Genomic DNA, 25228 nt, shown 5'->3' on the forward strand with positions numbered 1-25228 from the left:
ATGGCTTTCCTTGATCAGTGGCTAGAGTTCAAGCCCTCATCCTTGTTCTTTGCCCTAATTTTCCTTGTGATTTCACTGAAGTTCATCATAAGGAAAAACCCAATTATTATAGAAAGAAAAAAATCATTTAATCTCCCACCAAGCCCTCCAAAACTTCCCATTATTGGAAACCTTCACCAACTGGGCAAAAACCCTCACATCTCTCTCCGAAACTTGGCACAAAAGTATGGTCCAATATTTTGCTTGAATCTAGGTCAAATCCCCACGGTCATAATTTCATCAGCTAGAATAGCCAAGGAAGCGTTTAAAACTCATGATCTCGCACTATCGGGCCGCCCCCAAATCGTCGCCGCCAAGTACCTCTTCTACAACTGCACTGACATGGCTTTCGCCTCTTATGGAGATTACTGGAGATACGTTCGGTAACTCTGTCTACCTAAGCTTCTCAGTGCAGAAAGTATTAGAATCCCACATTAGTTTGAGATATTAGCATGATCCACTTAATAAGGTGAGTGCAATCCTCCCCTAACAAGCCGGTTTTGTTAGATTGAATTATGCCCAATATCCTTTGATTTTTGTAAAATGGTATCAGAGCAGGCTCAATTTTACAATGTTGGGTCTCCCAATATTAACTTATTCACAGTGGTTTGGCATGGTCCACGCTGTGCGTGAGGGGGCGTATTAGAATCTCACATTGGCTGGAGATATTAACATGATCCACTTAATAAGGTGAGGGCAATCCTCTCCTAACAAGCCGGTTTTGTTAGGTTGAGTTAGGCCCAATATCCTTTAATTTCTGTAAAACTTGTTAGTTTACCAATCCATCTCAAAAGCTTAAGTTGTTAAGAAGTGGGCCAACTATAGTTTTATACTTTAACACTCTCCCTTATGTGTGGGCTGGATAATGGGCAATCGTATGGGTAAATTAATTGGAAAGCCCAACACGTGAATATTTAAGTCTGAAATATATTTGATAACTCTAAGAAATTATAGTTATCCAATGGTTTTATAGCTCAAAAGTTGCGTGCCCAAGAGTGATTTGTCTAGTTTCTTGTGTGTTTTAATTTAGATTTTTATAGTTTACACTTACTATGGCTTAGCTCCGTACTTGTGCTCTTCTTGAAGTAAAAGTTGATGATTTTGAATTAAAAAAAGGTAGAAAATCGACTAAGACTGCGTGCGCGCTTTGCAAGAAATTCTTGGACTAAATGCTGCGGCATTCTGGCAACATTCTGGGAATAACAGGCATATGGCTGACGTCAGCGCACTACCTGGAGAAAGCAGACAAAAAATGGAATCCTTGTGAGCTGGCTGAGCATGTGTCATTGTGGTCCACTGTACACATCATCAAGTGACACCTCAGCCCTTGTGTTGCCCTAGAAGGGAATGTTTTCTTAAGACAAAGGGGCAGCCGCCAAGAGAAAATGAGGAGGAGAGAGAAACGAGGCTGAAATATAGAAAAAAGGACAGCAAGTATTTTCCTTACACAGAACAGATAGATCGTCTCTCTCCAGAAAATACACAGTGCATTACCTAGAGAGGAAAAAGCTTAGTACAAGAGCTGAGGAAGAGAAGAAATACAGAGAGTACCCAGTCCCAGAAATAGATTCAGAAATGTGAGAAGAAGGCAGGGGGTTGAAAGGCGTTTTGGCCGGACAAAGAGAAATCCAAGATCCAGCTGAAATTCGTTCTTCTTCTGTTAGCTTAACTCTCTTTTGTTATTTAGCTACTAATTTAGCTATGGATTATGCTGGGGCTTTGAATCTTGTAAATCTCGTTATGAACTAATTTGTTTTAGCTAGGTTTGCTAATGGAACCAAGATTGTAAGAATGAAATTTATTTCTGAGATGCTATTAAATTACTATTCATGTTCATTCATGTGAGCTAATGCCTATTTCTATTCTTGTCTGGCCATCGATTTTAGGATACAAGATTAAGATTAATACTGGAAGGGTTAGTTTTAATCGGATTTAGCATGAATGATGCTTGTTCAATAAACTTGCTTAGTTGTTAATTAGTGGATGATATAGGAATATATTATTCACCTTGCATAACTTAAAGAAACCTGAGCTTAAATATGCATCCCGAGAGCTGGATTCACATAGGAATATGCTGAAAATAGTTTGAGGAACCCTAGTCATAATTAATTCGGAAGAACTTTATGCAATAAATGAGTTTCTGTTAACAGGGGTAGTAAATCATGCAGCATTTCGGTAACATTTTTAGTCAGACTTGCAATTGAGGGGAAGTCTTTATTATTTGTCTGCAACATGTGCACTTGCGAGCATAAAAACCACACAATAATATTAAAGACCTGACACATTATGACAATTTTAAATGGAGATAAAGAGTGTAATTACGGGGATTTGAACTCAAGACCTCCCTCTCTGATACCATGTTAGTTTACCAATCCATCCCAAAAGCTTAAGCTGTTAGGAGGTAGGCCAACAATAGTTTTATACTTTAATAAAAAGAGTCTAGTCTTTTAGCCTTATTAGAGAAGAAGTAGCCCGTCTTGTTCGTCGTGTCGCGGAGCCTTATCCTCAAACGGTTAACCTTAGCAAGATGCTAGCACTTTACGCTAATGATATTGTTTGCAGGGTGTGTTTAGGAAGGGACTTCTCTGGAGGAGGAGGAGAATGTGAGAAGCGTGGTTTCCAGAAGTTGCTCTTGCACATCTTGACGGGAGTTAAATCAAGAGTCGTGAAAAAGGTTAAGGGCTTTGATAAACTTCTTGATCAGATTGTGGCTGATCATCTGGATGCCAAGAATGAAAAAGATGATGAGACCTTGTTGATGTCTTGCGTGATGCACAGAAGAATGGCTCTAGTGAGGTGCCTCTCACCATGGATAATGTGAGGGCTATCATCTTGGTAAGTGTAATTGATGTCTTCCGAAAGTTTTTCTTTTCCCTCCTTTTCAAGAAAATTGTCCATCCCATTGGTTGGTTGTCCCCCAAAACTATTTTACCATATCATCTAAATTTAAAAACTTAGACCATTATATATACTAAATGTTTTTAATAAGAAATAATAAGAAGATAAATAAAAAACATAAAAAAATACGTAAACAACCACTACAACAAATATTATTATCAATAACTAACTAAAAACGCTATTAAACATTATTAATAGCATTTTGTAGAGCGCTAGGACATCGAACGCTATTAAAAGTCATACGAAAACATAACGTTCTGAGAACAATATGAGAAACGCTACAGAATTAAGGTCTTATAGCGTTTTAGACATGTTATTTTCAGCCTCTTACAACTATTTGGCGTTGTGACAGTACAGATTAATAACTTTTCTCTCTTATTATGTTCATACTCCTGTAGCTTTTTAAAATTATTGTTGAATATTTTACCAATAGTAAAAGTAATACATACTAACGTCCTATCTACTTTTATTATGTTAATATCCTTTTGAATTCATTCAAATAGATGGCGATTCCAAGCAACATCTTACATCCAAATAGGAACATTCAAACTAAAACATAAAAACATTCAATGTAATAATTGTTATCAGTATCTACAAAGTTGACAATAAGATGTTTACAACACAAGTCACACCATTTGTCCACAACTTTAACATTAAAAACAAGTAAAGAATACAGAGAAATAACTAGAGATATCAAAGTATCCAAAACATCTAGCCAAATGAAATGGTTAAGTAAATAATCCATCTTGACAAAATGCTCCAACAAAAAGGTCACCTCCTCCAGCAAAGCAACTATTGACATGTCACAAAATTAGTCTAATTAATTAATTAAAACATATAAATTGATTAACTAATGAAGCACAAAAAGAAAAAATCAGATAAACCAACAACTGAACAACTGAACAAATTTTACTATAAAGGCAGAAACTTGTGAGCAAGAGCACTTGAGTTTTCCAGGACACTAACAACAAGTTCCTACGAGTTAACTCATATTTCATCTTGATTGTCAAGTAACAGCACAATTAAAATTATAATGTCCAAAGTATGTCACTTTTTCAATAATGGACATACAATCATGAGAGTCAAAGATAAAGAAATACTAACTTTTGAGAAACTACGTTAAAATCTTTGAGAAACTACATCAAAAGAACAAGCCACAGGAGACCAACCAACAACATGAAATATAACAACATGAAAATCGTATGCCCAAAGTCCTTAGTTTTAAGCCCTACAAATGAATGCAACATAGCTTTGCCAATTCAAGTTGTGGTACCTTACGATTCTTTAGCTTCAAATCCATATCCATTGATTTCTCCAGTATAACTTTTATATCTGAACTTATAGAACCAATCTCAGCCTGAAAGTGTTTCATGAAGTTGTCACACCCTGAAGCCGGGGTCGGTGACGTGGAGGCTCGATTATGAGTAATAATCAAAACCCAAAAGTAAAGTATTAAGTAAATTCCTAAACAAGCCTCCGTTTACATATTGCTGAAAATAAATTACAAGAAAGTCAAGGGGTTGCATGCACTTTCTGAACCGTTCAGGGCTTCACTCACAGAATACGCAACATTGTACATACATGAACATGTAAATGACATTACAAACATCAATCACAGTCTAGAAATCTAAATATTCAGAGTTTACAGAGGTTACAATCCTTACATTCGTACACAGGGAGAATAATCACAATTCTCACCAAATCCGATGGTAGCAACCTATTCAGCTACTCCGCACTGATCCTAGAGTCGCCTGGGAGGGGTTGATATTTATAAAACAATAAAAACGTGAGCGAAAGGCCCAGTATGATATATTTTGAAATAACTTTGTAAACCAATAAATAAATGAGTAAGCAAGTAAATAAATAAATGAATAAGTAAATAAGACATTCAGCTCCAACACAACAGCCAGAACCTCACATCATTTTTCTGAAAGAAAATATAACTAAAAATCTCCGTATTACAGGCATCAGCAAGTAATTTATACTATGATAAATTACTTACACAACCACAAGCACAAGCTCACATCATTTTTCTGAAAGAAAATATAACTAAAAATCTCCGTATTACAGGCATCAGCAAGTAATTTATACTATGATAAATTACTTACACAACCACAAGCACAAGCTCACATCATTTTTCTGAAAGAAAATATAACTAAAAATCTCCGTATTACAGGCATCAGCAAGTAATTTATACTATGATAAATTACTTATACAACCACAAGCACAAGCATATCATCCCCGGGCTGGGTTTCGAGTTCTGCCCCCAAGAATACACTCTCCACATCCTATCTAGGCCATCAGTCGGTTTACCGATTCACAAGATCTCGTCTTAAGAAATCATTCATTAAACTTTATGAAACCGTTCATTATAATTCCAATAGCTAAAATCAAGCTATTGTTTTTAAACATGCTTTTCTTTCACAAACATGACCTTTCTTTAAATCATTTGCAATGCCAAAACTCTTTTAAAATCAAGCTGCCAAAAAAAGGGATAAGGAATCCTATCTCACGAATACCCAAACCTGGCTAGCATTACACTATTCTAGCTTTCGCTTCCTTAAAGCCCCTCAATCCGAGTCCTCATCTAGCATTGATACAAAACATCACTTTAGGATCTAATTCTCATTCCTAAATCAATTCAATACCAATTATACACTTTGATTTCCTATTAGTGTGCCATAATTCAATTACCGATTTCACAAACCATTTCATGTTTCAAATCATCATGCTAATAGTCTTTAATCTCAAAACATGGATTAAAGATGTTAATCCATTCATTCTAGGTCCCCAAATGAAGCAAATTTGGGTTCTCTTCGAAAACCGAGGTCAAAACAGAATTTTTCAACAAAACAGGGTCAAACCCCGTGTACACCGGTCGACCAGTAACAGAGCAGTGCAACACCACCAATCGACCGGTGGTGTCCAATTCGGTTAACCGTATAGGTCGACCTGTGGAATCAGTGTAGTCCGGTCGACCGCACAGGTCAACCTGTGGAGAATAGCAGGGCAAGGAAACTCACCAAAATCAGTCAAAAACCTGTAATTTCAGTTCCAATTCGAAATATTTCAAGGGAGAATAACTAGATCTAGGTTCTAAGTACTGAATCAAGTCCAAAGAACCCAAGATCTCCAATTTCTATCATGGTTTTACTCCAAATCCATCAAAATCCATTCCGAACCAAAAATAGGTTTTCAAATCCGAAAATCTAAGATTCAAGAGAGGTTTTTTAAAAATCTTACCTCAAATTCTTCTCTTGACGTTGAAAGCTTCTTGAAATTCTCCTTTGGTTCGAAATCCGGGTGATTTGGAGAAAATTTTAACGGGAGAGAGAGAGAGAGTGTGTGTGTGTGACATGGGAAGGAAAGGAAAGAACGGAAAAAGAAAAAGGAAAATAAAAGAAAAAGAAAAACAGGTGTCCAAATATTTTAAATGACAGTCCAGAAAATGTGTCCACACACACTTCTGGAGTAAAAAATATAAATACTGAAAATATTTAAATACCTTGAAATTATTTAAATTTCCACTTCAGAAACATTAAATAATCAATAATTAATTAATTAAACCAGATTAGGTACACTAATAAATCATAATTACCTTAATTAATCTCATTTAATTCTTCGGGGTGTTACAGTAGTATTAGTTATCTTGACAATAATGTTACAATTTTAACAAAGAAATATACAGTATACTAGCATGAAAAAAAAGTCATGAATGAAAGTAAGAGTAAGATGAAAGTTAAATTATACTAAAGATTATAGATGTTTCACGGCTACACCTAAAACAACAAATAAGACAAGGCACCGCGACACCAATTTAAACATGTGTGGCAAAATAAGCAAAGGTTAGCACTTGTCACTAAATAAACCATTCACAAGTTAAAACTACAAAGAATTTCATTAATCAAAGCAAGAAATTCATTATCACAACAAAGGATTTAGCAAGGGACCTAATTAAAATTTCTCTGTTCATAGATAGAAAAGAAACAGAAAGAAACTTAGCCACACCCTACAAACTTGAGAAATCTATCCAATAACCAATGTATAAAGAACACAAACATGGGAAAAAGAAACACTCATCATGTCAAATTTAAGATGCGTTCCGTTGATGATGCACGAGAACCTATCCTGTCATTCAATATAACAGCGAATATGGTGCTATAAGAAAGAGAAATAAAAAATAAAGGATAATGCGGTTGCACATTTACCTCCCATCGTACAAGAGCAGTTTTTCCCCAAGTAATTTCAAAATATGTCCACGACTGATAATGGGAATCATCAAACCTTCAAGACCAGGAATACTAAGTGGGATGCGCGTTTGAATAATTTGGGACGTGGGATCCACCAAGGAATCATTAGTAATCTCAAACAAGGTTGAAATGCCCACTGACTTGTCTAGAAAGCTATACCTGTTTATATGAAGAATACTTTGTATAAGTAAAAGGAATGAGAAAGTGTGGATATTATTTGAAGCGTAGCAAGGGACAATACCATTGTAAATCATATTAACAAACAACCTTCAAAGGGAGTCTTGAAGAACATCAGATAATTTATACAATAAACTATGAAAACCATTGGCACAACAACATGGAGTTTGACACACTCCAAGTCTCCAAATAGTATTGCATGCGATGGCATGAATTTAAAGCCAAAGAGATAACCAAGATAAGAATATGACATACACACACTCTGCTGGCCAAGTTCCTTCAGAAAGGAATGAGTCTTCATTCCCTACATACAAAACTCCGTAAAGAAAAAAAATGTGCTATCACAATCTTGCAAAAATGAAGACAAAAAAAGATTCATTTCAGCTTTAAATACCTTTTAAGTGTATGATGTAGTTTACATATAATGGTTTACTGAGAAAATATTTGCATGAACTACAAAACTGAAACGCAATGACGCCCACTTTTTGAGCCAATGTCATAAAATAATCTCGTACTAAAATTATCTTACGAGGAATTAGTTTTCTGAAATTTTCTAACTAATTTCTGAAACACAACAATATGAAATTAACATATTCTTAAATCTGAAATCATCAACACAATTGCTTAACTAATCATAATGCATAGAATTGAAAGCATAATTATAGTCGAATTCGATAAATTATCAGAATTGAATTATTTTCACCTTTGGTTCGCAGAAACGGAACCGTTTGTTCCGAATGCAAAACTTTGAATCTTTGCTCAGCTCTCGGAGTCTCTTTGTGAAAATCCGATGCTACAAATGCGTTTGGAACGTCAAAAATAGGCTAGGGAGGCATTCTTCTCATTTCAGGCCAACGGGTTGATTTGTTGATCCGTCATTGTTGCCGGTCAACCGATGTAGTGGTACTGGAATCTGAAGACCCGATATACCATGTCGAAGCTCTCGATGAGACAAACTCGTTCCCACCTTCAGTTTCTTCATTTGACGCTCCGATTACCAGAAAATTTCTAAAAATATCAAAAATCTAACCGAAGGTGGTCGAAACTGTTCCGGCTACCAATGGCAGCAAACTTGGTATGGATTTGTTCAGCTCAACGAGAGGAGTCCAAAGAAAGCACTTTCCGGGGGATTAGGCGTCGGAAGGCACCGAAAACTGCGTTGGAAGGTGCGGTGGCCAGGAATTTCAAACTGAAATTCCGGCCGATCGGCGGGGAATCGGGCGGTGTGGTGATGGGGGTTTTGTAGATCGGCTCATGGGCTTCTTGGATCTGATCTCGGATCACTGTGGGTTGGCCAGAGGTGGTCAGAATCGACGACAGCGTATTTCTTCTTCCGTTGCGTTGGAAGGTGCGGAGTATCAATTTAGGGTGTTTACACATTTGCTCCTGAACTTGTAGCGCTTTAGCAACTTGAGTCCTGAAGTTTTAATTTTAGCAAGTTGCTTCCTTAATTTGTAAAATTATTATAATATTCCCCATTTTAATTATGTTGTGTTAAATTAGTGTTGAAAAAACACGTTTCATGAAAAGTTCTAACATCACAATTCAAATGTACGTAACACAAATCTTTAAATTTAATACACACATGTCCTAATATATATTTAAATATTATCATTATTGATGCTCTTGAATTTTAAGATCATTCCTAGTTTCCTCTAAAACTTTAAGAACTCTTACTTTGTCCCCATAAATTTTGAATTATTCTCACTTAACTCTATTTATTGTAATTTTTATTAAAAATAGATAGAAAAAATATATAATCATATAATCTTTCTGTTTGAATTTATGTTAAAAACGATCAAATAAAAACTACATTGTCACAGTTAACCTCGTCTTTTTCCATTGATTTTAGCATAAATTCTTATGAAAAGGCTTAATAGGAGAAATTCAAAGTTTAATAGACAAAATGAGAGTTTCAAAATTTAAAAAATAAAATGAGATGATCTCAAAATTCAAGAGGCACCAATGAAATTAATCTTATATTTAATGATGTCCAAGATGAGACGTGTGCCGCCAATACTACGTCTTTGTAATTGTAGAGAGCTTCTAAATAAACTCAAAATATAGAACATAATATATATAATATATTTCCGTGAAAATAAATCAACTTCAAATTTTCAATTTTCTTATTTGTATCCTAAAAGTTCACAATTATTTTTGTGCCCATCAAGTCCCACGTCTTTGGTTGGAAAAAATAACCTTCCGACAAATTTCTTGCCTTTCTTCGAGGGGAACAGTTGATAGAGAAGAAGTCCTTTTTTTTTTTTTTCTTTCACGGGGAGAGCGGAATATTGAAATAAAAGTAAACCACACAAAGTTTATCAACACTTAAAATTTCACAATTCTTTCTTTTTGCTCTAAATTTCACATTTAGACGTAACAACTTTAAGCAGTACTAATTTATTATATTAAGAGTACTATCATACATGATAAAGAGCAAGTTCGTGCTGATATTTGTCAATCGCAAGTACTATATAAGACCTTAATTATAGGACATTTTAGGGCGGAGAGAGAATATGAGAGACTAGAGATATAGCTAGCTAATCAAAATCTTTGAGTTGCAATGGCAAGAAGAGGAACTTTTCTGTGAGTAATGAAACCAGCAGATTCCGTCATGTCCAAATCCTCTTTTCTATTTCCATCCGGCAATGCCCAATGAAACTTGTGCACGATATTTGCTAGCACGAGCTCAATAATAGTCATGGCGAACAACAGTCCAGGGCAACCTCTCCTTCCAGCTCCAAAAGGAATCAACAAGAAATACTCGTTCCCAATCTTGAAATCTATGGCCGAGTTCAAGAACCTCTCCGGCTTGAACTCCTCCGGTTCGTCCCACAAGGCGGGATCTCTTCCAATTGCCCAGACATTGGTTATGACCATGGTCCTTGCCGCTATGTCATAGCCCATTATTTTGGTGTCTTGCCGTGATTCTCGAGGAACTATCAATGCAATTGGGGGATGCAACCGAAGAGTCTCTTTGATTACGGCTTTTAAGTAAGGTGTTTTGTCGAGATCACTCTCGGATATGTATGATTTTCCTTTGGCCATGCCAGTCACCTCCTCTTGCAATTTCTTGAGGATTTTTGGATGTCTTAAGAGTTCTGTCATTGCCCATTCTAAGGCTGCATAGGTCGTGTCACTTCCACCAGCAAACATGTCCTAAACCAACAAAACAAAGGACGTCAAATAAGGATAACCAAAGTTAAAAAGACATTTCAAAAAAAAAAAAATTCACAAGATACACCATTTATTTCCAATTTTCCACACTCTAGCAAATTCTTTTCTCGTGATCGAACGTTATAGGGAGATGCGTTAATTTTATTTATTAGTTTTTTTTTTCTTTTTTTTTTTTATAGAAAAAAGAGGTCTAGACTTGCAACGGATAATGGAAATTGACCCTAAATATTAGATGATAGAGCCTTCGAGATTGTTCTTCACTGTTATACACCACCATCGGTAATTAAAATGTTATTATTTATTTATGTTTCTCAAGGACGCTAATGTTATTTGTTAGTGAATGAATGCATTTTGAAACTAGTGTTACACCAACTATATTTTGTCCCTAAATAGCCATACAAAGATAATATGATATTGGCCGAAAAGGTAATTACAGTACATATTTTCAAGCAATTAAAGATATGATTGGGGTGATTTGCAAAAGATATGATTGGGGCAGCGCATGAATTTCACCGTTGAAAAGAATGACAATAAGACAAGATATTGCAACTTGTAAGGAGAAAAAGGACCCAAGGGATCACAGGCTTTTGATAAGGTTGGAAACTTCGCAGTGATTAATTATTGACAGCCGCAAATAGATTTATGCTCAACCCACCTAAATATCCTCAGCCACATACATACGTGTGAACCAGATCATAGCTTTATGTTCAACTAATAAATGATAAACACAATATATTCAATAAAATTTCAATTACTCTGTTGAATTTACATCTTGCGTAAAAATCCCATGGAGTTGGATAGAAAAGATTTATATTTATCGATTACTGTTAATAATGCTCCTTACGACCCAATGAATATTCTGTTATTTATATATAAATATATATGTATATAAATAAGTTTTAAATGGTTACGTTTACGTGTGTGTGTATATGTGAATATGTTTGTATGTATGATTTTTTTTAATAGAATGTAAAGTGTACTTGTGGTATTTAAGTGTCCACAAATTTCTTCTTAGAGATTGAGCTCATATGATCGTTTCTTATGTTTCCTTATATGTCTCCTTAATAAAATCTTGACACAAATAAAGAGTCACATGAGTTGATTAGGGTTGATAATTCGTGTTTGCGTGTCATGTTCGGGCCGACACGATTATAGTAAACACGAACACGGCACGATTAATAAACGTGTCAGAAACCCAAACACGAACACGAAATGCTAATAACATAGTTAACACAACATGGCACACAAATACGATTACTAAACGGGTCGTGTCGAGCCGACACAAAAAAAAACACGTGTATGACCCGTTTATCACCCAACTAGCAAAAATTATGGAATTTTACATTGTATTCAAAACTAATATTAATTGACCACTTACTATCACTTATAGTTAAAATCTGGCGAGCATATAATAAGAAAAACATAAATTCTTTAATTCTCCATAATAACCAACACACATAAAAATATCCAAATATCAAACACACACACATATATATATATATATGTGTGTGTGTGTGATACTCCTACCAGATCATAGCTTTATGTTCAACTAATAAATGATAAACACAATATATTCAATAAAATTTCAATTACTCTGTTGAATTTACATCTTGCGTAAAAATCCCATGGAGTTGGATAGAAAAGATTTATATTTATCGATTACTGTTAATAATGCTCCTTACGACCCAATGAATATTCTGTTATTTATATATAAATATATATGTATATAAATAAGTTTTAAATGGTTACGTTTACGTGTGTGTGTATATGTGAATATGTTTGTATGTATGATTTTTTTTAATAGAATGTAAAGTGTACTTGTGGTATTTAAGTGTCCACAAATTTCTTCTTAGAGATTGAGCTCATATGATCGTTTCTTATGTTTCCTTATATGTCTCCTTAATAAAATCTTGACACAAATAAAGAGTCACATGAGTTGATTAGGGTTGATAATTCGTGTTTGCGTGTCATGTTCGGGCCGACACGATTATAGTAAACACGAACACGGCACGATTAATAAACGTGTCAGAAACCCAAACACGAACACGAAATGCTAATAACATAGTTAACACAACATGGCACACAAATACGATTACTAAACGGGTCGTGTCGAGCCGACACAAAAAAAAACACGTGTATGACCCGTTTATCACCCAACTAGCAAAAATTATGGAATTTTACATTGTATTCAAAACTAATATTAATTGACCACTTACTATCACTTATAGTTAAAATCTGGCGAGCATATAATAAGAAAAACATAAATTCTTTAATTCTCCATAATAACCAACACACATAAAAATATCCAAATATCAAACACACACACATATATATATATATATGTGTGTGTGTGTGATACTCCTTCCTTCTTGCAAGCAAATAAATCAAAAGAAATGCTAATAGCAATTCAAACAAACCATTCAGACAAGAGCTTACCGAAACGAAGTTGGCACAGTAAAAAATGAGAGAAGAGATTCTGATCTAAGAGAAGGGGCAAAAGAGAACGGAGAAAAGTGAGTGAGAAACAGAGAATTAGGGCCGGCAAAAGGCAGGAGAGGAAAGTGAGCGGCTATGGTTAGGACTTAGGAGGAAGTGAGTGACAAACTGAGAATTAGTAATTAGGGCCTGCTATTTAAGTTTCAGACAATTTTTAAATTTTTTATAAATTTTTTATTTTTGTATATGGGTTATAAACGGGCGGGCCGTATCGTGTCAGCCCGTATAACTAAAAAGGTTAAACGGGATGGTTTATTTTTGTATTATTCATGCCAGCCTATTAATGACTTAATTAATAATCGTGTGATCCAAACCCATTTATTTCGTATAGTTTTCGTATTGTTTCGTCGTGTCTGAAATTATCGATCCTAGAGTTGATTCCTTATATTGCAATTCTCTAATGAGTTTTGTGTATTATAAGAAAAACACAGGAGAATTTGGGGGGAAAAAAAGGGCAAGAGAATATAGTCTTACCAGGATAATAGCTTTGATGCAATCTCTATCAATGGAAAAACCATCCCTTTCGGAATCCTGTTGAATCTCAAGCAGGACATCCACAACGTCCTTATTGTCCTCTCCTTTAGTAATCTTACAATTTGATCCTTCCATATGCTCATCAACCACTCGATCAAGAAACTCATCAAACGCCTTAGCAACCCTCTCAACTTGAGCATCAAGACCGTTGATTTTGTTGACCCAAGAAAGCCGGGGAATATAGTCGCCAACGTTGAAACTTGAAAGCAACCTCATCAACTCCCCAAGCAACTCCCTAAACTGCTTCTTTATGTCACTCTCGTCGTATTTCTTCCCAAAAGAGACCCTGCAAATGATGTCGTTTGTCAGCGACGAGAACATTTCGGTCAGGTTCACCGGCAACGACATCGAAGAGAACGCTCTTATGTTGTCCGCCAATAAGGCCGTTTCTTCTTCTCGTACAGATCGGAAGGATTGGACCCTTTTGGCGCTGAGAAGCTGAAGAACACAAATGCTTCTTATTTGTCTCCAAAATTCTCCATAAGGAGCTGTGGAGATGTCCCTTTGTTTGTAGAGAAGTTTTTGGGCTGAATTGGTTTTAGGTCTGCTGGAGAAGACTATGTCGTGGGTTTTCATTATGTCGCGGGCAGCGTCCGGTGAAGAGGCGATGACCACCGGACGGCTGCCGAAGTGGAGGAGCATGAGGGGGCCGTGGCGTTGGGCCAGCCGCCGGAGGGAGCGGTGAGGGTGGAGGCCCAATTGGTGGAGGTTTCCGAGGATTGGAAAGGTTGGTGGTGAAGGAGGCAAGTTTTTGTGGGGTTTTGATGGGTTTGAAAAAAAGCGTTTGAGGAGGAAGATTGTGAAGAAGATGAGGACAGGGAAAAACCAAGGATTCAACATGATTGTATGCTCGTTGTGTTTTTTGTTTTTTTTTTTTTTTTTCTGGGGAATTTAAAGGATGAAAGTTGCTATATTCATAAATGCTTCCTCTATATATATACACATATAGGTGTAGAAAATAATAGACAGAATTTACTTTTAAAATTGTATGAATCTAAATTTTTCCTCTAATATTATTTGTTAGTGTAAATATTTAATTAAAAAGATTATGAATTAAAAGTAAAGAATATAAATTTTGACTCGTACACTTTTAAGAGATATTTGTTAAAATTACTCAAAATAATATTTTCAGCTAGCTTACAAAAATAAGAACAAGGGAAAAATTCTTAAGATCCTTTGATTCAATTAAAATATCAAAAATAGAACTTTTATAAATTTTTTGATTTGCTTACAAATGCCAAGAGAATAGATATCAATCACTTGTTGATTCTAACAAATATCGAGTTAATTAGAATATTGAGAGAACTCTCAAATTATATTATTAATCATCAAAGTTCTCCTACAAAATAATATAAATAAACTTTAAATAGTAAAACTAATACCCTAATCATATTTTAAATTTGAAATAGCTAATATGGATATTATAAGGATAACTACCTCTCTAAAATACCAGAGGCCAAACGTGAATACATAATCAACATAATTTTAAATTTAATAATATCTAATAGTAATTCATAATTTAGATTATGAGTGGCAATTTGTGTCACATATTTCGTGTTGTATTTTGATCTTTTCTTTCTAAATTTACAGTCAACCCAAACACGACCCATGACACAAAATTTTTTTTAAAAGCGCAACACGAACACGACACGGCCACTTTACGGGTTGACACGACACGAAAATGACCCGTAACACGAAATTGACCCGTGAACCCGAAATTGACACAAAATTGTATACTTTTATTTAGTTTTTTACATATTAGAAATAGCTTAAAATTCATAACACACTAAAATACAATAACATCCATTGAAATTAAGCAAATAATAGTATAAGATTTTGAGTATAACTATCATGATATCACAAGTTCATAATAAAATCAAAAATATGTAATGAAAAATATGTCTTTTTTAGTTTTTTACAAGTTTCGTTTCGTGTTCGGGTTAGGCAGGTCCATCTTGAAATTGACCCGTGTTTTTCGTGTCAATTTTAGGTCGACCCAATTCTGACCCGAACATCTTTTTTCTCAACCCTAACCCGTGAAATTCGTGTCATTTTCGAGTTGTATTGTCGTGTCGTGACCCATCTTTTTTCTCGACCCTAACCCGCGAAATTCCTAGATTTTTTCCAATATTTTTCATTTTCTCATCCCCTCTTTCTCGAGAACTCATTGTAATTCTTTTGGACAAACATAGTGGAACCAATATAAAAAATTTAACAAGCAAACCTGTATAAAAGATTTATCAAACACCTACCTTCATTTGGTCATTGTAACTTTTGAATAATAACACAACTAGAACAAATATTCTTAACAACACACTAAGGTCAATTTGACTCTAAATTAATTGACAAAATGCAAGATCTAAAAGGGGGAAAAAAAAAGGAACACTTCGAGAGAAAAGGAAGAAGAGATCATCAAACAGCGAATAATAGATATATCTTGTGAGTCGAGACAACTTATTGCTGTTGCAACCTAATCCCCTCCCAATCGGCATGGCAAGCTTAGGTCCCTACTCCATTTTGTCGCATTGCGAGCTGTGCATCGCGATATCAACCCCTTTGGGTCATTGTGGGATGGAGCTTATCTCGTTGCTTCCATGGCCGCCACTTACATTGTCGTTTCTTCTATTGTCCTATAGATTTTTTCTTTAAAGTTACATTGTTTTCTTTAAAGAGATTTGAAATTTATGGAAAGAAATTTTGGCCGTATCTGGAATTGATATCATTTTTATTTTTTACGTTTTTCAAGAACAAAAAATAAAAACGTTTTCAAAATAGTGTTTGACGCAATAAAGACAAAAAACAGAAATGAAAATGATTTTTTGATTTAGTGTAAAATGAGAGATCAACTTTTAGTCATTTTTCATTTTTTATTTTCGTTTTCTCCTCTCTCAAGTAGAGAGAGAGACATTAATGAGTTTTTTCATACTGAAAATAATCTTTGAAAATAATTTCTTGATAAAACTACTAAACGCATTTGTAAAAATAATTTATGTCTGACATTGAAACGTTTTCATTTTTATTTACATACAAAAAATAAAATCATTTTAAAATGAGTTCTAAACGCACTATTTATTTCATATTTTCATAATCACCATGTATGAATGTGTCCTAGTTAAGAATTTAATTAAAAACGTGAGAAAATAGCGGTATAATAAAAAGAAACGAAAACAACAATAATCAAATATTAAAAAAATATAAACGACAATATGTCTCACATGAAAATGACAATGTGTCGCACATGAAAACTTTATACGCGCATAGCCCAAGCTCTCCCCATGTTTCACGGCTTCATAAAAAGAATAAAAATTTTACCATAAAAAATACTAATTTAATATAACACAACGTACATAAAGAGTCAAAGTCTTCTTTTATCCACCTTCTTTACTTGACATGACAAGTGTTAACTCTCATCTTTTTTGTTTTTTATTTTCGTTTTTTGTTTTTTTATTTTTTCTAATTACTTGTCTTTTTTCTTTTCTCATTTGTCTTTTTTTTTCTTTATGTTCTTTATTTTATTTTATTTTTTTTACTAAAAACTACTCAACACTACAATGTGTTTTTTTAAAATATATATTTTTTCTCCGTTTTGCTGCTATTAACATAAATTCTTTTAAATGCATCCTTACTTATTTCTATTATTTTTACTAAAATAACATTAATGGTATAATTCTTATTTGATGTGTTTTTTTACCTGCTTACTCATGTTAAAAAATAATTTTTCAAATGTGCATCTATTTAATTTTTTCTATCTAATCATACACGGTAACATGTGTGGAGCACATCATCAAACTAATATTTTTTAAAAACTAAAAATATAAAAAAGATTTAACTATAAAAATTCTCCCATAATTATTACCCTTATAATACTTTACCTCTCGATCTTTAAAATGTAATATCCGTTCCCTCAATTATGAATTGTTAACAAAAATGCTCATTCCTTCGGTTTTTGTAACAGAAAAGTCACTCATATTACATAATTAGGAGTATTTTGGTAATCCTACATTTTTTTTTGAAAAAAATACTACAAATTAAAAATTAAAACCATCTAAGTATTTTTTTTCAATTAATTAATTAGAAGAGTAAACTTAAAAATTAATTAGAAGAGTAAAATTAAAAATTATGTCCTGTTACTTTATTTTCTTTATTCTCATATTTAATTAAAATTATTTTTTAAAAATATAAATCTAAAACTTATGTGTAGAAAAGTAATTCTGTACATATAAAAACAACATTATTATCAACAATTTATTATATATAATTTAGAAGAATAATGTTATGTTTTAAAAATTGAAAAATAAAAGTGGTATGCAAGACATATTTTAAGAGACGTTTAGTTTATGGATTAAAATCATGAGATTAAAATTATTTTTAATTTATGTATATTTTTTATAAAAAAAATACTATAACGAATTATAAATCATGATTCAAATCAGGTACGAATCCCTTATCAATAAAAACAAGCGGCTAATATAACCATAGTCAAATACACCAGCATAAAAACTAACCCTCATTGGACCCGGACCCGGACCTTTTCGTGGATACGTGTAGCTGGAATCTGGATGACGCGGATATGTCAAACACACGGATAAGAGTTCGACACGTGTACGGTCGGATTTGTTCTGAACCGCCTCTTGTTAGGTTAAATTTAGGGTTAGGTTAGGGCCTCTCTTTCTCAAAGATAACAACTTTTCTCTCTCTTCTGTTTCTCGTCAAATTCGAGATTTTCTCTCGGTTTCGGATCGATTTTCGCTTGATTTTCTTCTGCGATTTGCTGTTGATTATGGAGATGGAGCGCGTGATGGAGTTTCCCCACACTCACCTCGATCGCCGGCCGCGAAAGAGGGCTAGATTGGGCTGGGATGTTCCTGAAACCCCAAAGGTAACTTTTTTTTTCTTCTCCGAAACTCTCAGATCTGTTGGATTTGATTATATTTTCATTGATTTTGGTTCTTGATCTGAACGATTATGTGTGATTTAGGTTTGTCTGGATCAGGTACGGATCGATCTTGGTTGTTCTTTCTTGCGATTGATTAAAGATTTAATCTTTGTGATATTCTTTGAAAATCAGTAACTCATGGAGTTATTTTACGCGATTTGCTTGTTGTTTCAGCTTCTGATTTGTGTCTATATCTTCTGGTAATTCAGAATCATGTTGTTAGATGATAATCTGTTTATCTATATATGAAAAGTTTGTATTTTTCTTGAGAACTGAAAAGAAAATATTGGATTAATTTATTGCTTTATGGGTATTCGATACTTTTTGTTCTTGATTCAATATTTTATATTTTGCTGTATTTTATTTTCTTTGAATTTTTCCTTGCAATTGACAGGGGTTGTTAACCATAAATTTATTTTTCCTAAATAGTGCTCTGTTATATTTTTTGTTCAATTCTCACTGACTAATGGGTTGAGCTTTGGGATAAGGCATTTGGTTGGAAAGGATTTTGATTTTAATCTCAGATAGAATATGTATAATGGCTATGTGTAGGCTCAGGTAGGAATGTTATGTGGACAAGAGGTTGGGAATTTCACAAGCTTTGCATCTTTGACCGCACCCTCAGACCACAATAGTAGTTCTTCTCTATTTCTAAAGGGAGTGGCTCGAAATGGTTCTCCGCCTTTGCGTGAGGATGACAAGGATGGGCATTACATGTTTGTGCTGGGAGAAAATTTAACTTCTCGCTGTAATTACACCTTTCCATCATCAAAAATACTTTCCATCTCTTAGTTGCCCTCATCATTATTTAGGCCAATTTAAATATGTTCCGAGAGCTCGGAATTTTTTTTCACAGATTTGAGTGGTTTTAAATTTTTTACAGAGATTCTCGGGATGTTCTTGTTAATTTATTCTCTAATCACTGTGTCCTAGATGTTAAATGGCGGAATGCATATCATTAAACATGTTAATTGTGTAATTGCAGATAAGATCCATAGTAAAATGGGTGAAGGTACCTTTGGTCAGGTCTTAGAATGCTGGGACAGAGAAAAAAGGGAAATGGTTGCCATAAAAATTGTTCGTGGAATTAAGAAGTACCGTGAAGCAGCAATGATAGAAATTGAAATGTTGCAGCAACTTGGAAAACATGATAAAAATGGAAATCGGTGAGTGATTCTATACCTTTTTATCTCCATTGTGGAACTTATCCGACACCTAGAAAAGGTTTCCTGAGCTTTGTAGCAATTGTTAAATGGGTTTATTCCTTGCAGTTGTGTGCAATTACGGAACTGGTTTGACTATCGTAACCATATCTGTATTGTAAGTATATGTTGATTTGTGATGGATTGATTTCCCCAATTAACAAATAGTTTGGGGGTTAAGCCTTGTGGGTGAATTCAAATGGTTTTAACAGGTCTTTGAGAAGCTTGGACCAAGCTTATACGATTTTCTACGCAAAAACAATTACCGCTCATTTCCCATTGACCTTGTCCGTGAGATTGGCAGACAACTGTTGGAATGTGTAGCATGTGTGTAGTAATTACTTTAGCTAACTTCTTTTTTATCTTATTTACAAATTCCGTTATTTATTCTATTTTGAACATGTTTGTCTCAACTCACTGAAAATGTTAGCGCTTACCCTTTTAGGTTCTTAATTTGCTTTCACCACAGTTCCCGAACAATATTTTGTTTCTTATTCTAGTTTTGAAGTTGTGTGCCCATTAAGTTTATGTGGCAGAGAGCAGTGCAAAAATGTGTTCTTTTTTTGGTTGATCACGTTCCTCTTTTTCTTGGTTCAGTCATGCATGACTTGCATCTGATTCATACCGATTTGAAGCCTGAGAACATTCTTCTTGTTTCTCCGGATTATGTCAAAGTTCTTGATTACAAGGTAATCTCCGATTTATTTTCATGCTTTGTTTTGCCACTTTAGCTTCATGTATGGCTCTTTTATTGTGTCTTTTTCCCCCCCACCTAGTTCTTGTTTTATGTTGTGTTGTGACTGGTCTCTGCTGTTCTCAGAGTTCTTCTCGGTCGCCAAAGGACAGTTCTTACTTTAAAAGAGTGCCAAAATCAAGCACTGTCAAGGTGATTGATTTTGGTAGCACAACTTATGAGCGTCAAGATCAGAATTATATTGTATCAACGCGCCATTACCGCGGACCTGAGGTTATCCTTGGTAAGTACAATTTCATTTGGTCCCATGCCTCCATAATTTCTCCCATGACTAATCACCTTGATGATTTCTTCCCAGGACTTGGGTGGAGTTACCCTTGTGATATATGGAGTGTTGGTTGTATATTGGTGGAATTGTGTACGGTAAGTTTTCTGAAATTGTTGATTTTTTTTTTTTTATAGTAATGCGATGCCATTTCCACATGTATGCTTAGTTCTGATTGTTGGCGCAGGGTGAGGCATTGTTTCAAACTCATGAGAATTTAGAGCACCTTGCTATGATGGAACGTGTTTTGGGTCTGCTTCCCCAACATATGTTGAAGAGAGTAGAGTGAGTTATCATGCTGTATTTCTTTATTTGTTCTTTTGTTTTGAAATGAAATATAAATGAGTAAAGATGCTCATTGTATTCTTGATGTTTCCAGCCGACATGCGGAGAAGTATGTTAGAAAGTCCAGACTAGATTGGCCAGAAGGTGCAACCTCAAGGGAGAGTATTAGAGCTGTTCAGAAGCTCCCTCGTCTTCAGGTTTGCGTTCTACTGGTTGTTTGTACTCTGTCATCTATCAACGTTTTTCACCATCAAAGTGCTTACCATTGTGTTTTGCGTCCAATCTTGTGCAGAACCTCATAATGCAGCATGTAGACCATTCCGCTGGTGATCTCATTCATCTGTTGCAGGGATTACTTAAGTATGATCCTTCTGATAGGCTTACAGCTTGCGAAGCCCTCAGGCATCCATTTTTTTCTAGGGATCACTTGCGACGGTGAGGCATATGATTTGAAAATGGAAAAGGGCGGTTAAAATCATCAAAGGTCTTCCCTTTCTCAGGCAAGGGATGCAATTGGGATCTAACTTTGATTTGTATAGTTGCCTGAATCGCCAAATGGTGTAAATAATTACCCATCAACTGAATGGAACAGGCGCACAAAACCGTCGTCTACTGACACCCCAATTGTGTATGCTGCAAACTTCAATTCTGCATTGTACAGAATTTGAGATACAGACCAGTTGACGTTTAACTACTTGGTACTGTAAAATTTCCTTTTCCGTATATAGATATGGCTTCAATTCTTCTTTATTTCAATTTTTGCTGATCATTTGTGTTAAGATGGTTTAGTTCTTCCAATTCCTCTTGTAATAATTGGTTTTTTTGTCTAAAATGGCTGAGGTACCCTTGCGATTGACTGCGGTTGCCAAAATTCCGTTTGTGGTTTGTTCTTTCTGTGTCGTGCTTTAAATTTATTGTTAAACACGTTGAAGACCCTATGTTGGGTTGGTAAAACTCGACAAATAATTTGTCTTACTCGTCCCTTATAGGGCGTATTAATAAAAAACCCAACCAAATAAAACAAATGTTAATTTGACCCTTGGCTCTCGTTTCAATACTCTGTTTACGTGTTTAATTCGATGTAACCCAAAAAGAAATGGGACAAACTGATTACGCATGTGTAGGTATCCATATTCGATCTTCCTTGTGGCATTTGATTTCTTCTACGGTGAACCTTGTCGCAAACCAAACCAAGTAATGCTCATCCATTGCTATAAACCTTGTGGCATTTGATTTCTTCTACGGTGAGCCTTGTCGCCAACCAAACGAAGTAATGCTCATCCATTGCTATAAAAAAAAGAATCAGCTGTATATGCATATGAATCTAAAGACTGGAAAATTTGTCTCATTTGTTCTGGGGTAACTAAAATGGAAATGGCTAAAGTACTACCACTCTTCTTTCATCCCTTATTCATCGTCTCCTATTTCCTCCTCTTGACATTTCTTCTGTTCAAACGCAATAGATCTAGCTGTAATAAGCTTAACTTACCACTATCGCCGCCAAGGTTACTGATCAACAGGAACCTTCACCAGCTAGGGACACACCCGCATTGCTCTCTCCGAGCGCTCTCCGATAAGTATGGTGGTATGATGCTCTTGCACTTGGGCTGTGTCTCGACCCTAGTGGTTTCATATGCAGAAATGGCGAGAGATCGTCTAGACACATGACATAGCTTTCTCCAACCTGCCTACAACCACTTCTAGTGATATCTTATTATATGGAGGCAGTGATATAGGCTTCTCTCCATACGGCGAATTCTGGAGGCAAGTTCGAACTATTTGTATCCTTGAACTTTTGACCATGAAACGAGTGCAAGAGTTTCAGTACGTGAGGGAAGAAGAAGTAACGATAGTGATCGCTAAGATACGAAGATGAATACTTGCAGTAATAACATGACTACCATAAACCTGAGCGAGGTGTTGATGGAAACTTATAATTATTAGACAAAGAAGTAGTACTGAAGAAGGTGGTGGGAAGTGGGTACACAGAGCAATCAAGAAGGTCGACGGAGCAACTTATGGCATTTAGTGTCGGAGATTTCTTTCCTCCTTTGAAATGGATCGACAATCTTCGAGGGTTCATGGTGTTGAGAAAAGTACTTGTATGTGTTGTCCTACATGAAAAGTGGATGATGATGTGAAGTGGTTTATATACATGCAAGGACCTTAGACCCAATAGGTTAACCTTTTAGGTCAAGTTGGGCTCCTGAAGTTTGTTGGGCTCCTGAAGTTTGTTGGGCTTTTGGAATGTGATGCTTGGATATACCGGCTACTAGAAATTTTGGTTTGAGAGGGGGCTCGGTGAACACACATGAGAGGAAGATTGTTGAAAAAAGTACATGTGTGTTGTCCCACATGGAAAGTAGATGAGGATGTGAAGTTGTTTATATATATATGGAAGGACCTTAGACTCAATTAGTTAACTTTTTAGGTCAAATTGGGCTCTTAAAGTGTACATGTGTCGGGCTATTTTCACGTGTGATTTCTCCTCAAAACATTTTGATATGTGATTTCTCGCCAACACACGGGGAAGTTAAGAGTAAGCTCTGGACAGTTTTTCCCATAGGATCATTGAATAACACAAGGCAACAATGAAAAGTCCTGATATGATCCGAGACTTTGTGGATATTCTTCTAAGACTTTCAAAAGGATAGCATCAAAGACTTTGAGCTAACAATGGACAATGTAAAAGCTATCCTACAGGTCTCTTTCGCTATCACATATTTCTATATTTCTATTGTACACATATATCAGTCCAATCCCCCAGATAAATATGGAACAATTCTAAAATAAGAAAAATTAGGTGCACAATACTAACGAAGGTAGTTAAAAAAAGAGAAGAGTCCCTACATTTTTCATAACTATAACTGACACAATCAATATTAAATAAATGTAAAAATGCAGGTAAGAATCAATTATATTACTGGCTCTTCAAGAAATTGATTAGAGTTAGTAACATAAATATATATCCTATATATATATATATATATTGAATATGTGTTCTATATATATGTGAATCTGTAATAATATTAAGTATAACGTGTATATAGATATACTTGACTGCAAGACTGAAGCTTATGATATGATTTTATCTTTATCGACAGGACATGCTCGTGGGTGGAACTGAAAGTACTTGGATAACATTGGAATGGTTAATGGCGGATTTGGTGAGAAACCCGAGGGTGATGAAGAAAGCTAAAGAGGAGGTGAGAAGAACGGTGGGCAATAAAACAAAGATTGATACAAATGACACCAGTCATATGAATTACTTGAAATATGTCATAAAAGAGAATATGAGATTACATCCTGTAGCTCCACTTTTGGTTGCTCGAGAAACAAGCGAAAAAATCAACAATATGGGAGGATATTATATTCCGGCGAAAACAAGAGTGTTTTGTTAGAAATCAATGATTTGGTGAAAACCATCACCCAAAAGCCAAGGACATTCATATCAGATCATCAAGAACTAATAAATATGTAAGCGGAAGCATATCTGAATCTATATTAACTGATTTCTCTCTAGAGTCGTGTAATTTGTCTTCTAGATCAACACGTTTTCCTAGAGAATCTTTTAATTTTCTCTTTGTACTCTCTTTGATGATGAGATGTCAGAAGGAATAGAATGTAACGTGTGATCTAGGGACCATAACTGTCATTTATAGATAACTTTCCTGTTATCTTTCGGTATTTCTATTTTAGCCATTATAAAAATATAAATTACTCTTAAGTCTCTACATATTAAAAGCCCACACCCTATTAGATACATTAAAATCCAAAATACCCAAACTTTAGTAGATCACTTTTAATTGAGTTTAACCTTATATGACAGCCCACAATACATAAATATTCACATATAAGTCCAACGTTGGATTAAGGATCCAACATGTTCATCAATGCATGGGCAATCCAGAGGAGCCCAAGTTGGCAGGACAAACCGGAGGAGTTCATCCCAGAGAGGTTCGAGAATAGCTCGGTCGATTTCTAAACTTTAGTAGATAACTTTTAATTGAGTTTAACCTTATATGACAGCCCACAATACATAAATATTCACATATAAGTCCAACGTTGGATTAAGGATCCAACATGTTCATCAATGCATGGGCAATCCAGAGGAGCCCAAGTTGGCAGGACAAGCCGGAGGAGTTCATCCCAGAGAGGTTCGAGAATAGCTCGGTCGATTTCTAAGGGTAAGACTCGCAATTTATTCCGTTTGGT

The 25228-nt window shown here is 35.0% G+C and overlaps 2 protein-coding genes, 1 long non-coding RNA gene and 1 pseudogene across 6 annotated transcripts; 2 read left to right on the plus strand and 2 right to left on the minus strand.

Moving 5' to 3' along the window:
• On the plus strand, window positions 1-24430 carry LOC21401918 (annotated as a pseudogene).
• Window positions 4400-8732, minus strand: LOC21401919. Of its 3 annotated transcripts, XR_002902754.1 has the most exons (4): window positions 8068-8732; window positions 7620-7680; window positions 7146-7346; window positions 4400-4688 (listed from the first exon to the last, which is right to left on the minus strand). It is a non-coding gene; the product is annotated as an uncharacterized LOC21401919 (long non-coding RNA). The 3 variants fall into 3 exon arrangements; XR_002902755.1 differs by lacking the exon at window positions 4400-4688 and having other exon boundaries at window positions 6858-7346; window positions 7620-7668; XR_002902753.1 differs by lacking the exon at window positions 4400-4688 and having other exon boundaries at window positions 6858-7346.
• LOC21411681 (cytochrome P450 71A4) lies at window positions 9742-14486 on the minus strand. Its single transcript, XM_024169814.1, has 2 exons — window positions 13512-14486; window positions 9742-10523 (listed from the first exon to the last, which is right to left on the minus strand). The coding sequence occupies exons 1-2, from the start codon at window positions 14409-14411 to the stop codon at window positions 9909-9911; spliced, it is 1515 nt and encodes a 504-aa protein (XP_024025582.1). The 5' UTR covers window positions 14412-14486; the 3' UTR covers window positions 9742-9908.
• Window positions 18245-21884, plus strand: LOC21401920 (serine/threonine-protein kinase AFC2). Of its 2 annotated transcripts, XM_024169815.1 has the most exons (11): window positions 18245-18450; window positions 19060-19255; window positions 19493-19673; window positions 19779-19827; window positions 19922-20036; window positions 20307-20398; window positions 20530-20686; window positions 20762-20826; window positions 20916-21013; window positions 21108-21210; window positions 21306-21884. In XM_024169815.1, exons 1-11 carry the CDS (start codon window positions 18352-18354, stop codon window positions 21450-21452), a joined length of 1302 nt encoding a protein of 433 aa, XP_024025583.1. In that variant the 5' UTR covers window positions 18245-18351; the 3' UTR covers window positions 21453-21884. The 2 variants fall into 2 exon arrangements, with proteins under 2 accessions (XP_024025583.1, XP_024025584.1); XM_024169816.1 differs by lacking the exon at window positions 19060-19255 and having other exon boundaries at window positions 18378-18450.
• Window positions 24431-25228: the final 798 nt, after the last annotated feature.

This window comes from Morus notabilis, unplaced genomic scaffold, assembly GCF_000414095.1.
Source record: "Morus notabilis unplaced genomic scaffold, ASM41409v2 Scaffold333, whole genome shotgun sequence".
NCBI lineage: Eukaryota > Viridiplantae > Streptophyta > Magnoliopsida > Rosales > Moraceae > Morus > Morus notabilis.